The sequence below is a fragment of the Echeneis naucrates genome, chromosome 18 (assembly GCF_900963305.1).
Source record: "Echeneis naucrates chromosome 18, fEcheNa1.1, whole genome shotgun sequence".
NCBI lineage: Eukaryota > Metazoa > Chordata > Actinopteri > Carangiformes > Echeneidae > Echeneis > Echeneis naucrates.
The window spans coordinates 8,762,117-8,781,184 of record NC_042528.1 but is presented as its reverse complement, the minus strand read 5'-3'; the positions used below and the strand labels follow the sequence as shown (position 1 = coordinate 8,781,184).

Sequence of the window (19,068 nt, the reverse complement as noted above, 5' to 3'; positions counted from 1 at the left end):
ACCTGTAAACTATTCACACAGTTCAGTTGCTGATTAACTGAAAGGATGGCAAGAAACTGTCATAGACCAACAGTTTACAAATGTTCCTTGCAGCTGATCATCTCACCAGGTCATTTCACTCTTGAGCTCCTACCCATTTACTTGACAGAGCACTAATCACCAGGTGGGTTGTGAAAATTTGTTTGTCACCTGCTGATTTAGTTTTATGAATGTTTGTCGGAGCCCTCCCTGAAACATTTTGTCCCAAAAGACTGAGTCAGTATCGCCTGCTGATACCACATGATCCGTTTGTGTCTCAAAACAAAGCTAAGACTGAATTGACCCCAACACTTTGCCTCCCTAAATGTCTGCTGCATGAAAGAAAAATGACCACTGCCATGTTGTTTTAGTACCACTAGACAATAAATAACTGCATGTCATGTTAAATTCGGTGAGAAAGATGAAGCTTGCCAAAGCTCTTAGCAGAGATAATTAGATGTATCAAGGCTGATGACTTATGCTTAAATAATATGTAGTATTTTTTTGCCAAAGAAATTGATGTAAAGCTCTGACTATAAATTAACAGCCAATTAAAGGATTATTTACATTTAATTGGCATAAGAGTACTTCATACAGTCACACTCTAATATTTCATTGGGCCGCTTTCAGCTTTGATGGCATGCATTTGCTGTGGCATTGTTTTGATAAGCCTCTGCAATGTGACATTTATTTCTGTTTGGAGATGCAATAATTTTTTGCCAAGATCTTGTATTGATGATGGGAGAGTTGCGCCAAGTCCTCTCCAGCACATCAAAGATTCTCAGGTGTGAAAATGATGTCTTATACTCCCTGAATCACTCTGACATTTTGACCCTGATGAATCCTGGCATCAGGGACAAAAACAATCACCACCTTCGATGTTTTCTTTGCTTGATGCATGCTAATAATTTGACCCTTCTGAAACAGATTAGCATCTTTTCCATGACCACAGGATGTCTTCCAACATGATTATTTAAGAAATGAGAAGCTCCCGACTGCATCAGTCAGGGTTAAATAACTTGTTGCCAGCTGAATCATAATCATCCATGCAATAATAATCCAGGTGGTGACTTTTTTTTTTTTTTGGACGGGAAATGTGTTTTGGATATTGTCTTCAATAGATGTTGGTGTCATTGGAACTACATTATGTGCTTGTATTGTTTTTGTTTCCCTCCACTCTGTCTTTAATTTCTCCTTCTTCCTCACCCCCTTCTGTCTTCCTCTTATCTGCATGCACTCCTTTCAGCCTTTCTCATCTTGTTCCTCACTGGCTTCTGGATGCAGGAGCTATTTTGTATTCCTCTCCCTGCTCTTCCATGTGCTTTATAACAAGGGAAGCAGGAATTAATTAATATCCTGATAGTGAGGCCTGAGAAAATGGGGAAAGTGAGCTGAAAAGAAGAGGAAATCTAATCAGATAGATCCAGCTTTTTTTTTGTGTATGGTGTCATGAGGGTTTTATGTATGCATGCCAATTTTTGTCCTCTATCTCCTCGCTTGCCCTTCCTCACTCATGTCTCCCAACTGTTCCTATTTATCTCTGTTTACCTAAAGCTATTCTTTACTTATCTTTAAATTCAAATTTAATTTTAAATTTCCAGATATTTTTTTCCTTCGGAGTTCTCATCTATCATTACTTCTGTCATTTTTCTGGCCATATAGTTTAGATTTCGTCTCCCCCTCCTCATATTGATATACTGATTAATAATTTTTCCCCTCCCTCCACCCCTTTTCCCCCCTCTCCCTCCATATTCTGTTTTCATTTGCATATTGAACAGGCAGCATAGTTTTTTGCTCCAAGCTAAATTGATGTCAAAATGCCATCTTCATGCCACAATGATTCAAATTTCTTATTTCCTTCTCTCTCAAATACAGACAACCCATTCCTTCCTCTGGGTCTCCATTTCTCACCTCCCCTTTCTGGGCTCCGTCTTCTTCTGCCTCTGTTTGCTGTCTAAAAACTGTCTAATGAAATTCATACAAAACAAGACACAAGGCTGATGCCTCCCCCATCACATTTTTTTCATATCCTCTTTTGCTCTGTTGAAATGATCTTTATTTTCGTATCCATCTGTCCTTCCTATGCATTGCTTTTGTCTTTTGCTTCCTCTCAATAGAACCTTTTTTTTTTTCAAGGCCCTATTCTTTCACTTTTACCCTTTGGTTTGTACTGTTGTCTTTGTTTGTGATTATCAATGTGTGCCTATTTCCTCTGTCCATGGGAAGCACTACCTCAGTTATGCTTTTCTACATTTCCAAGGTTGACTTGGAAAACATGTTGGCTGTATTTCCTGTTATTTATATGGACAAGGGTTTTTGTTGGTGTGTGTGTGGTAGTTGCGCAAACACATTGTAGACAAGAGTCTACATTAATTTTACTGAAATGAGAAATACATTTCTCCTTTGCTTTTTACCACTTGCCCCGGAGCCATCTTGAAAAATGTATTTACCAGAGACAGTGTTTGTGTGAACGCAAGTGAACCCAAACGAAAAGGAAAAACAGACACACACAAACATCCTGATACAGTGTAGACTCAGTTCACTAATGAAGTTATGAATTTCACTGTTCACTTCAAAAGAAAAAATGTTTTGCATTTCGAGACCACATGTGGTAGTTGGGGAAGGAGAGTTGGAGACAATGTAAGATAAAAGAACAAAAGGAGAGACAGAAGGAAAAAGGTTGGGACAAGAGAAGAGCAGGGAATTGGAATGAGGCAGAATATGAGCGAAACAAGCAGGATGAATATTAATAATAATAAAGAAGCAGGATTCAAACCACTTATTTCCAATCCTAACCTTTAAAATCTCTTCTGTACCTGTTCAATCTACCCCTTGTTCTCTTCCTCCCACCCCAATTTTTCAAACTTACCATTATGTTCATCTTATCTTAACTGACCATTTATAATCACAGAAATATTTTGACTTCATTTCTTTTCTTACTTAGTTTAATAAGGTTAGCTGCCAGTCACATATCGGTCCATCATGTCATCGAGCCACAGTGAGACATAGCTAATCTGCTCTGTCCAAATATAGGTGAATCTGCTTCCTGCCACCTAATCTCTTGCCTTTCTCTTTTTACTTTCTCTTTCTCTGATTTACGGTCTCCCATCCTTAACCCGAGTCATTTCCTCTCCCTTTCTCCCTCCTCAGCTCAACATGGCGCCCCCCACCCATCTCTTTCATCCCACACTACCAACATGGCGCTCTTATACCTACATTCTTCCTTCCCATTCACATCCCAACACCTCTGCCTCTGCTGTCCACATTTGCTCTCTTGGATCCCCTCTTTCACTTTGTTCCTTTTGTCCTTCTGAGAGAGGCTAAATCCAATCTCCTCTCACTCCCACTTTTGCCACTCACTCTTTTCAGTTTTGGTATCTAACATTTTATCCTCTTCCATGCTCTCTGCAGTTTTTCTCCTCACTTCATTTCTTGCTCTCTTGCCTTGAATTGGAGATGTATAGCTGTCACCTTACCTTTTTTTATTTTTTTTTATTTATCTCTGTCACCTTCATCCCTGCTGCTCTTGAGACTAGAGAAGAATATAATCTTTACCTCCCTGCCTATATGTCTTATTTCCTTTTCTTAAAAATTTATCACTTATAACCAAAAGAAGCCTTTGTCTTCTCCTCCCTATGCTTCCCCCCCTCACCTCTTAGTTCTGAGCACAGTGCCATCTCCTTCTCCTTTGTTAATGAGCTCTGAGTGAAATGACTAAAAAAAAGATATGCAATTACTACTCAGCCTTCATGGTCCTGGTGTGTGTGTGTGCGTGTGTGTGTGTGTGTCTGTATACACATTTGACAGATTGAGACGGCTTTTGTGTGCTTGCTGCTGAATGTGATTTGTGTGTGTTGGACCTTCAGATAATGTGTGTTTTATATCCTGAGTTTCTAGTGACTAGTAGCTAATGTATTTTCCATGTACTGTAATAATTTGTATCTAGAGGGGGGTAGGTCATGCATATCTGTGGTCTATAAAGGGGCAATATGATGAGTGCTTTCTTGGATGTATGCATATACATTTTTATGAACTTATTTGAGCTTTGATGGGGGGAGGGCTTTGTGTGTGTTTGTGTGCACAATGGTGCTCTCCCCACTGTCAAAGGTCAGCACTTTTTACATCCTGTGCCCTGATCTTCTCAACCCTGGTACTATAACCTGCTGAAATCATGGCAGACAAAATAATTACATTTTAATGAAACCTTCATTGCACTCGACACTAGAAACGACCTGCAGTAATTTTCATTTTAAAGGGTAATGTACCTTTTTGCTTTGAAATGCATATCCATCCGTCACCTGTATGGAAGCATACACCCTCTTTGATCGGCGTAACAGGGGTAAAAAATATGATGCATACTTTTTCCTTGTCCAACTAAATACACTGCCAGTCAGAAGTTTGAACGGCCTTTCCTTTTCATTGGAATGAGAAAGTGTGTCCAAACCTTAACATTTATGTGGGAGTTAGGTAAAACCATATATATGAACAAATTTTCCAAATGCTCTGGTCATTGTTGCTTTCACAAGACAAAGCTTCAGTATTCCCTTTGAGCAGTCTTACTTATTCAGGGCAGTCTGGACATCAGAGCATTACACTATCAGAAGGGGAACAGATGGTTTTGTCACACCAGGGTTAGCTGGTGTGTGTTTACTTAAGTATGATGAAATAAGTGATTTAAAAAACACAAGAAAAAAGAAGAAGAAAAAAAGAAGGTTCAAGTGCCAATGATTTTGAAACTCCTGCAGGTACTGGCGGTAATGGTAAATGTGGTTTAATATTACAGGTCACAGAACTCTGTGGGAAGTAAAAGAAACCATCACAGTTGATCTTTGCCATTATTCTCTGAACAAGTGTGTGATTTTTAAGATGTAAATATAACTTCTTTCTGCTTTTCCTCGTTGTTAGAAATGTGGAAAAGAAAGATGAAAACATTAGCATAATTATATTCAAGTTACATTGTGTACTCATGACATTATTGCCAAATTTTGTCTGGAAACAGTTGCCTGTTGGAAACTATTTCAAGACTCTATAAAGGTCTTCAGCAAACAAAATGTAATTTAGCGTTTGTAAAACAAAAATGGGAAAGGGAAGAAATCCTAGCTATAGCAGATGAGGAGTGGGAGAAATTATGTGAGCTACAATGGAAAACTTCAAGTTCACCTCTATAGATAGTTCTGTTGGAAAATCCTCATTAGGTTTTTCATCACCCCGGTGCAAAAGAGACATTATAACCGGATCGTCCAACTGCTGGAGGAAGAGTGAGTTCTCTGAGGCAAATCATTCATATATTCTGGTGTTGTCCTTTATTGATCTCCTTCTAGCGAGAGGTTCATAAAATTCTGCAAAAAGTATTCCAGGGGGATATTCCATTTAAACTAGAGTCCCTGTATCTGGGAGTTTTGCCAGCACATTATGTTACTACTTCTGATGGTTATTTATTAAGTACTGCTGGCAGGAGAGCCATAACAGGGAAGCGGTTAAGACCGGACATACCTCCAGTTGTCCAGTTGATGACTGGCTTGGCATTATTTTTGAAATCTTTAAAATGGAGAGAATCACTTTTCTGGTTAGAATGCAACAGAACAAGTTTTTGCAAAGAAGAGAAAGATTGGTAGTGTGTATTTCTCCTGAATGTCCATCATTTGTGTAATAGAATTTCTTATCCCATGTTTTTTTTCCCCCACATTTCTGTTTTGAAGTGAGCTATAATATAAGGTGGGTACACTTCCAGCTCTCTAGTTCCAGTTATTAAGTTCGACTTCTGTTTTTTGTTTCCCCCCCACAGTTAAAACACAGCTTTTGTTTTAGTATTGGCCTGTAATTGCTTCTGTAGCAGCATTTCTAAATTAGATGCACAATATCTTGTTTTAGCTATATTTTACATAAGGCATCCTTGGTGAGACTTTGTAATCATCAAATTGTATAGATGGACCTGTCAAATTTCAATAAACAGAGAATTTCAAAGAAAAACAGTTTCCTGTTGGAGAGGAGTAGCATCAGGATGGAATTTAACATTTGCATCAGAGGATACATATGTTCATGACATTGACCTGGACTTCAGATGAAAGAGTTTGGCCTTCCTCTAAACATAAGATCACTTAAGGATGTCATTTTAATATTCATATTATGAGGTGCCCCCAAAAATGGAACACTGAATAGTTTCTGCAGCTTTCACAGTAATATAGAATTTTTACAGGATATGTCAGACAGGGAAGAATTTCCACTGCCTACTCAAAATAAGGCCCATCAGGTGCTGCTATGAAACATTACTAAAATAGTACTGACAGGAATGTAGCTGGGGTTCAGCTATTGACAGTTTGGACCTTTTTATTTCGTTCTGCAGTTTAAAATGTATGCTGTAGCGAGTTGGTGAGCAAAGATTTCATCAAAGAAAAAATCTTAGAGATTTACAAGCACACGAGAACCTCAAACAAGTTGTTGCCCAGACAGGACAAAATGCAAAATAAGACTGACTGTGAGGAAGAGAAGATACATATTTTCTATGATACTTGAGGATTTACAGTTTTCCTTTAGATAGCCAGAGATCAAATATAAACCTTGCATGCATTCAGAATGCCTAAGCAAGGCAAAGGCACAACTGGCAAGCAGTCGGAGATGCCAGGCACAAAAATAGACATACAATGTTGGTCTTGGCATTTTAGTATTGTCGGAAAAAACTAAACAAAACACATTCACACCTTTGACACATCCGAACCTTAAAGGAAGGAAAAGCAATGCTGTTATTTTTAAGTAAAATAGAAAGCCAAGCTACACAGATTATGTGATATGATTTTAAAAATTTGTACAAATTGAACATTCAGAAAAGGAGCTAAGACTTGCCATGAAGTATATCTGGCTGACTTCCCCGGGCTCCCACTATATCAGGAAAAAGGAGGCAGCTTTTCCACTGTTCCACTTGATTTGCTGTAATGTGATTATTCCTAATTTATCAAGCTTTCACTACCAAACCCAAATATCAGCCTTAATGACAAAGGCCTTAAGGCAGGTCCAGCACTGTTACCTAATATAATATTGAAGCTCAGTAATGGAGAGGGTCTCTGAAACGAAATCTAGTTTTAAAATATTATTGAAGTTTATATTGTGCCTGATGTTTTTTCCAAAAATAAATTCCTATCTAATCAAGTTTCCACCAGCTAATTGACATAATGCAAACATTGAGACATGTCGTGAATAAATGCAGAAGCTGATTGAATTAAAACTCCATTTATAGTAGAAAAGTGAAATGCATCTGGAATATGTGGTCCTTCAATAATGTTTCGCCCTTTTTTGCTGTCTCTGACTCATAATCGATTTGATAGCGTGGAATTATGTTTGTCACACTCTTCGAGATCTATAACTGTTCCTTGTAAACAGACAAAATCAAAACGTCCTCAAAAGTAAGTCCATAATATAGTCCATTTCTCTTTTTAATAACAATGCCACAGAAAAATCATTTTCCCTATATTTCCTTACATTTACAGGACCCAGTTGTTCCGATGACTATCAGTTCTATGTGTAAACAAAAAAATTTTTGTTTTTTTTCTGAACTCCTACATCCTTCAACAGGATGCTTATAAAAATGCTTATAGATTTCTTCAAATAATTGCTTATTTTCTGCAAACAGATTCAATTTCAATTGGCATGACATGCAAATGCAAGTACATTAAGGTAAGTGGTGGATAAATAGAAGCTTCTAATGCTTTACTACTATTGGAAACATCTCAAATAAATGTCAGCGTTGTGGAGTTTATGTATACAAATGTACATCTCTTTCCACATGTATGGGGATGTATGGAGGTATGAACTACTGTACGCCAGTATTGACACATGGCCATTATTTAATTCAGCATCTTACTGGATCATTCAGTGGCACTAACTATGTTATTCCGAGTCATTTTTTGCTCTGAATCAAATTCTGATCTGTACTTGTGGTGACATTAAGTTGAGCCTTTCTCTGTATGGATATTTCAGGTCAGTCCTCTTCCATGTCACTGGTTAATCTTTTCTGCTCTCTAACATAGCCAGAGTTTAGTTATTGTCATGCTTTTTGAAAACCATAATGACCATTTGGTGCTGTGCATTTTCCTATCCTCTACTTTGCGGAAGGCATATCGCTGTGATTCTGTGTAGTTGGACTCTACTCTGGAAGAGGTTTTATTCTGTAACTGGCTGTGCTCATGGGAAACTGTTACTGCGGGCTCTTTCATTTGTCTGATTGAAATTAGTGTACAATAAATTTCATAAACCCTGCGGGTCCTCATTTAGTCAGTGCTTATATTTAAAATGGGGAGAGTTGTATAAGGCACCCAAATGAATACACCAAAAAACTAGCTCAAAACTGATATCTAGTACAAGAACAACCCATTTGGTGCCCCGACACCAAAAAGTTGTCTCCTGGTCCCGAAAATGTTCACTTATCTCATTTGTTACTAATCCAGGTATATATGCAGAAGATGAAAGGACCACCATCTTTGTGAATAGGGACCCAACGTAACACCTAAATAAGTTGTGTTGTATGTTTATTACTTTAAATTTTAGATATTGGTCTCTCAATTTCAGTTTTTCTGTTCCATCAATTTCCATGACTATATAATGAAGCGCTTAGTGAGGGAATGACAGAACAAATAAATGTTCAAAGAAATTCTCCTATCACGTTTCAGCTTCAGTTATTCTTATCATTGCTTGTTTCATTTTTGATTTGCAAAAACAAGCAGGTTACTTAACTCCCAAGATATCCAACTCAACTCTTCACATTTCAAACAAGACTTCTCATACGCAGTATGTTTTAAAACCCTGAGAAGCTTGACCCAATGAAGGTTATTTCCTATTATTATTATTGTTTTCTCCTTTAAAATGTTTTTGGGTAAATGGGAAGAGGTAGCAGTGAATGACGCCAACGGGAACCTTGTAGCCTCCTGTCGATGGGCCACTGGCGCCCCACTAGTTACTATTCTTAAATCTGGTCAAAAACTGGTGTCCCATTTAGGCAAGTGCTGAGAATCTTAACTAACCTATCAGTTATAAAATGTCTAATTTCATCTAAACCTTTTATTATTTAAGGGCAGGAACATAGCTGTCCTTTTTCAAAAATACAAATATTTTCATTAAACAGTAACAAAATAATGACACTAATGCTGGTCCAAGTTATCAAGTGTGGATCTGCTTTCTCCACCAACACATTTCACACCAGGCTGATGCATAATTGTCCTTCTGTTTGGCCAGAATGTGGATCTCAGTTAATTGAGACATTAAAGAGACAGAAGCCAAGACGGTGTCCAATATCCAGGCTTGCTTGCTAATGTGTGTGCCGTCTGTCTTTTTCACCCCACAAGGCACAGTGGCTTCCCAGTTATGAGTGTGTTAATGTTTGGCACCGGGTGGATGCAGCAACAGAATTATGTATCCACATCTACTGTGTCACTTTACTGCTGCATTTGCGTTGTCCCAAAAACGATAAAGACAAAATACCCTGATATATTTTGGTAAAGCATTGGACTGTGCAAGGTCCTAAAGCTTTAGCGTCATTTTCCTGCATACAGATGATGCAAAATTTATGTTCAGGGTTACAACTCATGGAACTTGGAGAAAATAATTGTCCTTGTCTCAGATTTAAATTTGTTCTACCAATAGATAGTTATTGAATAAAAATTTGCATAGCATACTTTTCTTCTTCCGTCTATGGATCATGGTTTGCATTTGTTCGTGGATCAAAATGCATAAAGATGTGTGCGAATGAAATGTACTGTATATGCAAATTTGTATCATGGCTGTATTGAAAGAGGGAGTTCTGATTTTCATAGGCGTTTCCAATCACTGTTTTAAAGTTATCAGTAAAGCAGAATGAAATGAGGTGTACTGATTTCATCCAAGTGAATCAGAGTGGTTAGAAAGGAAAATGTGTATTTTTGTGCATCATTTGTATTGTAAAGACTGAAGAAGTTACTTAGTGATCAGTGCACAAACATTTGACATCTACCCCATCCTGGTTTGGAATGCTTATGTTGTTTCTGAATAAATTTCCTCATTTCTTAATAACTTTGTTTAAGCAGAAGAAATTGCTCTCTGTTGGGCGTTAAATCAACGTGTTCAGCCTATCACCTCTGTCTTTTTAACAGCGTGGACCTGGTGCATGCCCAGCTGCATGTGTGTGAGGGCCGCAGCCTGCCACAACTGGGCCTCAAACAAGACAAGATCAGGGTGAATGGCTGTGCCATCCAGTGCAGAGTGACAACTGAAGACCCAGCCAGAGGCTTCCAGCCTGACACCGGCAGGATCGAGGTAGGCGCTATCGAAAATCTGAAACAGTCATTCCTGATCAGTGACAGCCATGAAGACAAATCCTGACCAACTTTGATCATGTGGCAGGTTTCCTCAGTGATTTCAGGAGCTGTTCTCTTCCCTCTCCCTCTTTCTTCTGTATGTTACTGTTTTCAAAATCAGAAATTGCTGTTGGAAAATCAAGTTCAATGTTACCATGGCCACCTAAACATTGTACATGGCAAGATTTGAACACGATTTTAACAAGATTCGTGTTGAGCAATCACATACATCTTTTCTCTGAGACCAAATCACTGTCCATTTTCAACCTTAAGTAGTAAAATGGCCAGATCCCAACTGCTGCCAGGACTTATTATGCAACATAAATGAAATGTCGGCAGCTTCTCCCACTAGTCCATATGTCATAAAAATTGTCTTACAAAGGAACATGGCATAATTTCAGAGCACCTGTCAAATATAGATTCCATTTTTCATGTTCAGGCTTCTGAATGCAGAATATCATTAGTGCTTGAAAGTTCAGGTTTTATATGTTGGTATTTCCTTCTGAGTGTGTGAGTGAGTACTGTATGTGAACATGAGCACGCAGTCATAGCTGCAGAGATCACTCAGCGCTTCAATTATACATCTATCACATATTTCATACAGTAGTATCAATTTCTGCAAACCAATGCATCACTTTATGGAGCATGTGACATGATTTCTCTGTATGCAGGTGTATTTCCAGTTGACTGAATGAGTGTGTGTTCCTCATCTCTCTGTGACAGGCTGCAGCTGCGTATATATGCATTACTTCCGAAAGCTTATGTTTTTTTTATTTTGTTTTTTAATTCTTGGTACTTTTATTGAGATTTTGTCCTCGTGTCTTTTTTAAGAGGACCAATGGTTTTCTTTGATGGTGTTCACATATGAGAAGACCCAGAGGTCACTATAGGAGTGCTTTGTGTAACCAACCACAGGCACGTACCCTGTATATCTATACACAATATATGCCATTGCTCTTCGTGACCGTGCAAAATCTCCCTCCTGTGGATGAGGTCTGATGCCTGGACACATTTTACTGTCAGGTCCTTTTGCCCTTCACCATACACAGTGATCCACTCACCCCCTTCTATTTTTTTCTATTCTCTTTCTTTAATCTTTTATGCCCATTCTCAGTTGACTTCTATGAGCTGTGATAGTGTCAGAAAGGGCTCTACAAATAATTAAATGCTCATGAAAGCCAGCTTGAATTAAAAAAAGGTGTTTAATTGTATTAAAACAGCTATTTACCAGAATGAAAGCAAATCAAGACATTTGTTCAGGATAATGATGAGCAATAATGTTGGGTTTGACCTCAGAAGAGCACAGCGTTTAGAAAGCCTTGTGGGCCGAATGACTTTGGCTGGGTTCTGTTTGGTGTGTAGCTTAAATTCTACTAAATGTGGGAGGAATCTGCTCAAGGGAAAAAAATAGAAGCACAGAAAAACTAAAAAAAACAAAACAAAAAACAAAGAATGTAGTGTGACATTTACTTTTCTTCAATAACATGTCAGAAATATTTAGCTCAGCGCTGCACAGTCATAGACAAAGGAAGTTCAACAGTGTTATGATACTGCTGTCTGCATGTGAAATTTTAGCGTGATTTTCAAAACTACAAAATCCTGTAGTTCCTGGTTTTCTCCATGAAGCTTTTCCCGAATGCTGTGAATAAAATACTGCCAATACTGCTTCATGGCTTTACGACGTGGTTTTCGACTTGTTGGATGTGATGTGATTCGATTCGATTTGCACGGGTGACTCTCCAATCAAACAAATCATCTGTCTCCTGGTTCTGAGTAAGCGCGAGAAAAGCACTATTGTGTTGTGCAATTGAATTTGACCTAATTAATTTATCTCCCAGGGGCAGTTGCTGTAGTTTATTAACAATTTTTGTAGCTGAATGATCAAACCAAATATATTTTTGAGCCTGGATATATCACTACCTTTAGTTCAACAAACGTAGTTTCACGCCTGACTTGCAGAAGCAAGTAAAAAAAAAAATCCAAAATATTTAAATAACATTCCCATTATGAGGTATTCAAACTTTCAGTGCATAACTGCTCACTGTAAAAATCACGACTTGCACTATACAGTGCTTTTCAGTTAACAGTCTCTGCAGCCATTGAGTAGTTTGTAACCTTTACACTTCAAGGACTCTGCCTTGTTTTCCCTGTAGTTTTTCTCTCCAGACATCTCTGCATCATTTGATTCTTCCCACCCACTTATCACTTGTCTTTAAATAATGTACAGTCTTTTCCAAATCTTTACCTTCCTCAGCCCAATTGCTCTCTTGTTTGAGCCCTAGAATCTCCTTCTTCCCAGCCTCCCTTCCTTCCTTTGCCGTGCTGCACTATTTATAGTCGTAGGTGAGCTATGAAACGTGTTAAGAGAGCAACAACCATCTCAGCACCATCACTGTGTAATATGAATGAACCACACTAAATTAATATAGAATAACATGGGTGTGGAATGGCATGTTAGAGGGACAGATAAATAAATGATATCTTGGGACCTTTGACAAGGTCAGGTGGGGAAGGAAATGAGAACGTGGTTATGCTTTGGCCCCTAGAAGTCTAGGGGAATTTGGATGATCAGTTAGTGTTGCTAAGGTTACTCCTTGAAAGGGTGGACAGATGTTTGAGGTTTGAAGCAGCAACATGGAGTTTAAACTGAAGCTGCCACCTGCTCTATTGGGTCAGTTTGTGAAAGAGGAGTTGTGTGTCAGCAAGACAGGGCAGGAGTCGTAAATTGTACTGGAAATGCACAGCTAGCTGTTTAGAGCAGAACAGAAGGAGGGATGGTAAATTGGGTGTTAGGGTTAGAAATCAACAAAGAGTGAAATGGATTAATGAAAAGGAACTTTTTTTTACTTTAGTTATGGACAGTTGACTGCTTAGTGTGGATAAAACAGAACCAAGCACTCAATGGCTCAAACTGATAATGGTTACACCTTTTGTTTCATGTTTCTGATTAACATTCTGTTCTTGAGGAAAAAAATATAAATGGAACCGGCATATGAGGAAAATGTAAATGTACAGAATGGAAAATTACGAGGATACGAGAGCAAACGAGGTACGGTAGACTGTGTGCACTGACAGAAGTAAAACAATGTTCATAACAACCATTACTCAGTTTTTCCTTCTCAGCCACAATTGCAGCGTTTGTGCCCCGTGCTGTTATTTTGTTTCTGCATTATGACTATCTCCTGCTGCTCATTGCAGTGCAGGCAGTTTTCTCTTCTAAGCATGTTTAGACATATTTGGTAGTAAAACTATTTCTGATTCTGCTTTTTGATAATTGTTTTTCAATCAATTTACACAGAGTTCAGTGTTAACCACAACATTAAAGTTGTCAACTGATAAAATCAAATGCTTTACTAAACCAACCCATCTTAAGGCACACTTTGTTCTGGAGCCCTTAATTTATCAAATTGAAAGGGGCATCGTTTGAGGAAAAAACTATATTTTCAGCCTCAGATGTCATAAAGCTTCAGTATTAACCACACCTCACGTATTATCATTAAGAGATAAGTGAGGCAGCCACTGCGATACAAATTCGGAGTTAGAACATCTTTCTCCTTACTTGAGTGTTCTGATGGGCCGATAATGGATTAACAGCTTCTTTTTGCTCATCACTACCAGGTCTACCACAGTCTGTATTTAATCTTTTCACAAGTGCCTGAACAATGTCCTGTCTGTTTACAGTTTGAATGCCTACCCCGCCTATGTACTGACACGTGTTCACATAATTACAAATTTTATGCTTGACAGTTACATTTAAACATCAAGTCTGACTAATTGATGAATGAATTTTAGTGGACATTTCGAGGAATGGGAAAGAAGAATATCTAAAGCTTTGCTCCTGCTGAGCCTTGGATGTGATGTAAATCATATGAGAATATCTCCACTTGTCTTTTTCATGACAGCATTTCAGTGAAAATTCGCTGACTTTGGGTCATGGCTCAAGTTAAGTACTCATGTGTCACGTTCACAGCTTTTGCGTTTGTACTTGAAATCAGGTGTAGTAAATATTTACACCTTCATATGTGAATCCATGTATCAGAGTAAACTCAACAGAGGGTTTAGGCAAAATACAGGGGAAAAGTGACTGAGGTGCCAGGTGGTGGATGGGGGAGGAAGGGGAAGAGAAGAGGAGTGATGGATGTCACAGCAGCCCTACTGACAGAATGACAGCGAGGGATGGACTGCATGCTTTGGGATAAAGCAGTAGGGAGGGAAGTGGAGGGGGAGAGTATTAATCCAGCACCTTGACATTTTGTATTTTAATCTATTCTTCTTCAGCAGGCACTTGTCACCTTCGATGTATCCACCACCGTTTTGGCTGTTATCAGTTTAGCTTTGTGAAGTGTGAGGCTGGTTCTCAAGAAAAACCTTTATTCCCATATTCTGATAAGTGGATGATAAAGAAAATCTACCTAAGCCCAAAATCATGTTACTTCTGTGGGGTAAAGATGGGAAAAATGGCTTTGTTGAATCTGGCAGGAAAACAAACTTAATTTGATATTTCAATACAGTTTAGTGAATGAATAGGATGAGACTAATACTTCCCTTTGTCTATAGCTATCAGCATCAACAGGACAGCAGTGATCACCCTTTTACTCCTTCATCTAGCTAGCTGTTGATCATTAGTATTCATTTATTATTAATCTTTAGTCACAGATGTTTCCATTTATCTTGTTCCACCACGGCCAACTCATTTTGGATAAAGTGCCTAATTTAAAGGGAAAAAAAAACCAAACCTCTTCCTTTTTAACTGTTATTTCACCAATTGTCATTGTCATCTCATTACTTCTTTACCCCAACCCCCCCATCCATGAATTCATAGCCTCCTAACATCCCCACCATACTCCCTTCCTCTCATTTTCTCTGCTCTACTTCCACTTTTCCTCGTTCCACCTTCTCTCTGCATTGAAAGTGGGGGGGAGGCCAAATGTAGCTTTTCCTCCCTTCTCCCTTTATTATCCATCTGCTGTTCCTCATCACTTTGTTTCACTTCCTCACTTTCCTCTTCCCCATGTTGCCTGTGTTTTCCCTCCTTCCTCCTGCCATCTGCTTTCCAGTGGACAATATTTGATACCATTCATAGCAGCTCTGTTTTAGCTACAGAGGTATGAAAATTCTTACTCCAGCAGTATTGGTAGCCTTGAAGCAGCTACAAGATGCTGCTTCTTCATCTTCCCTCTTCTTTAATTTCCTTATCTATCCAAATTTGAATATCCAAAAAGAAGCTCTCATTCCACAATGCAGCCCATAAATCAGTTTTCTTACTCTCCCAGATCTGTCTTCCAGTGCAACTCAGATCTGTCTTTCTATTTCCTACCCCCCCCCCAATGCTTTTTCTTGTTTGTTTCTTTTATTGGAACACATTTGCATGCCTCACTCAATGTGTTAATAATACATTTTACAATGACGCCTCTCTCTCTTGCTGTGTGTGTGGGTGTGTGTGTGTAAGCTCGTCTATTTCTTTGTGTGCACGCCCCGTCCTCCAAAGAAGAATTTCTAGTTTGGAAATAGGTTCAGTCCTAATTAGAGGAAGAGCGTTCGTCTTGCTTTGCACATCATCATAAACACCTTCATTTGCACACATAAACATCCAGCCCCCCATGTTGGTTCCTATTGACGGCAACAGGATTTGTCTCCATTATCTTTCATTTTATTATTTCCCATTAATAAACCCATCAGTCACCAATATAATTGGTGGTGGATGACCCTGGAGTGTTTTGTTATTGCAATGATGTTGTGACATCCAAAGCAAGTTTCATAACCCGTGTGTCTACTGAGGGTCAAACTATCTAAATCCAGTCAAATTCTGGCACTATCAACCAAACTTAGTTTGGCTCTGTACTTGTTTTTTAGGTGCATTTCAAGAAGACCAAACAATCACGCAGTAAGTCCTCTCCCATAATGTGGAGCAAATGTTCTCTCTCGCCTTGTTTCTGTATGTTGGTCAGAAGTCAAGTCAGGTCAAATGACACAAGACATTGTGCTATGTACCACATGGCTGTCAAGAAAATGAGTTTGGATTTGGTTATAGTAAAGACAAAGGGTTGGCACTGTCCGGTGAAGTTCATCTTTTTTTGAGGGCTTTCTTTCCCAAAAGCCACTTACCAAATTTTTTTTGTCCTCAGCTGAACCAAATGTATGGAGCGATCGATCTTTCCGTTCCCTCAGAATATGATTTTCCTCGTTAAATCCCTCTATACTGCGTAACCATGCCAGATCATGCGGACATCATGCGTGTCGCCAGACACTTCTTACTGGGGCTTGTGCTCCGGTAAACACGTGCAGCACTACCCTTTAAAATTCCAGTGAAATTTCATGAATGAGTATTTATCTTCACAGAATAATCTCCATACCCCTGTGCTATGACTGACGCGTCTAGGAGTAGTTGACAGCTCGTGTGACAGCCCACCCTGGCCTAATAGGATTGCAGCAAAATCACCAGATTTTGACAAGGGAAACACAAAACACAATCACTTTTAAAACTATGCTGCATAATCACTGAATGATACCCATTACTGGATTATTTTATACCATACCACGTACTTTTGTCTTAAGATTCCTTTTCTATGAAGGACTTGATTGTTTTTGAATTAAAAAAAAACTTTGTTCGTTCATGTGAATTTAAATACGTATTCACATAGGCTACCATCACCATAGTGCATTTTTATGTTTGAGTGGCATTAATATAGTGAGACTGTGTGTGTGCGCGTGTGTAAGTGCGTTCTGGTGATGTGTGTGTGTGCGCAGTGAGGTGTCTCAGTGGGGGCCTGTGTCCCTGTAAAGCTGTAGGCCTAGACCAGACTCTCTGCATTTGGCATGCATCCACCTGTCCCGAGTACAGTAACTGGTCACGGATGAAATTGATGGCATCCTGCACATTACCGTAATGCTTTATTCTGAAGAGACCTCGTAATCTGAGGATGCGTTTAAATTTGCTTTTACTGATAACATAACCATGATGGTTGAGCAGTACTACTATATCAGTATACTAAGTTCCAAGCTCAAAGTAAAATTCAATTAGCTGATTTACACGGTCCATAATTCAGCCAGCATTTCTTCAGCAGCAGCTGAACGGACACGCAAATGGCCTCGTAGGATATAGGGAAATGGGGAAAATCATATTACAAAGGAACGAAGATCGATCCAAAAAAATGTTACTAATAAATCAACAAAAATGCGAAAGCACAAAAGGAAATCTTCTAACAAGCAACAAATATATAGAAAGACGTAATGTAGACAGCTTTAGGAGCGACACACTAGTCACATCCCGCCTTGTTGACTCAGGTAACATTCAGGACCCTGACCAGGTGTCAGAGCACCAGAATCACACAGACCTGCAGGTGGGAGAACCACCAACACGGCAGTCACAGCCACACACAGTTGTGTGTAATTTCTGAAGAAACCAACTTTTGACCTTGAAGGCCGTGCATGGAGAACCCTCAACATGAACAGGCTTACACCTACTGTGTCTGTGTGTGTTTGTGTGAGAGAGAATATCATTTTTTGTTTCTGTATATAACCACATGTTTTTTCACATAATCTCTGGTCAAATCTCATCCATTTTTGTGTGGAATACATGGCTCTCCTCTACCCTCTGTGCTATTCATTGCCATGGTGATTGAGCTCAAATTAGCCCAGAATTTTATGAAATGACATTTCATCCCTTTCCTCCATTAGTGCACCCTCTACTCAATTTACTGCTCATGCATTTTGTGCTGTTGTCCAATTATGGTCTTTTTTTTTTTTTCCCCCACGGTTCCCTCTTCTGTTTTTCTTTCATATATATAATTTCACATATCAAAGTAGTCCAAAAAAAAAGATGACCAATATTATGCAGGCTCAGTATTTTAGTTAAAAATGCTTTGCATTTGTGGGTCAATACAGCAGAGCTAGTTTTCCTTCTGTATTTGCATTCAGGACACTCTAATGTGCTTAACACCAAAATCTATTGTCATTCAAAGACCAAAGCTTATTGAAAATTGGGAAACACGCACGATTGCGTTCTCTGAAATGCTCGATCATTCTCAATTTTCAGTTTAGCTGATCCTTGTTCGACATGTCGTGAAGGAAATCCCAACCATCACAGGCGGTCAGTGTGATAGATTTGCAGCACGTCGGAAGCAGAGTAGCAGTAGAAATGTTCTGTTTCATATTTTGGAAAATTAGAAACAAGATAAGTAATGATTTTTGGGATCCTTTTTGTCACTTGCAGTGATCCAGAACAAGTGTCGACTTTGAATACTGTAGCCCAGCACAAACCTACTGTAACAAGAAAATAATTTCAAATGTTAAGACATAAGTCAACAATTACATGGCCTGAAAAATCCACTGTTTTGCTACTACTGGATGCCTACATTTCCCTTGGGTAAAGGGTTAAAAATAGATGGAGATGGAAACAAAAAATAAAGCAAGAAAAAAAAAGATGACAATTAAACAGAATATACTGTTTTGAAAAGATGTGTTTTAAGAGCTGATTTAAAAGATAAAGGAGTCAATATTTCAAAGGTGTGAGATTGAGTTCCCGAGGCAAGGGGCAGACCAGCTGAATGCTCTGGATCCAAAGGAGGCCAGACTGGCCGAGGGAACACTGGGGTGAATTGAGGAAAAAGATTTGAGCAAGCAGGAGGGTGCACTGATGTGAAGTAGGAGCTATAGGATGGAGCAAGGTTGTGGAGAGGTTTTAAAAGTGAGAAGCAGTCTCTTGAAACCAATCCAGAAGTGGATGGGGGCC

General features: G+C 38.9%; 1 protein-coding gene across 1 annotated transcript in view; it reads left to right on the top strand.

The window, feature by feature from the left end:
* Window positions 1-19,068, top strand: part of LOC115058673 (pyruvate carboxylase, mitochondrial) — a 231,405-nt gene that overhangs the window by 52,737 nt on the left and 159,600 nt on the right. Inside the window, exon 11 of the mRNA XM_029526110.1 lies at window positions 10,134-10,296. Coding sequence (XP_029381970.1) covers window positions 10,134-10,296 — 163 coding nt within the window. The remainder of the gene's footprint in view (window positions 1-10,133; window positions 10,297-19,068) is intronic.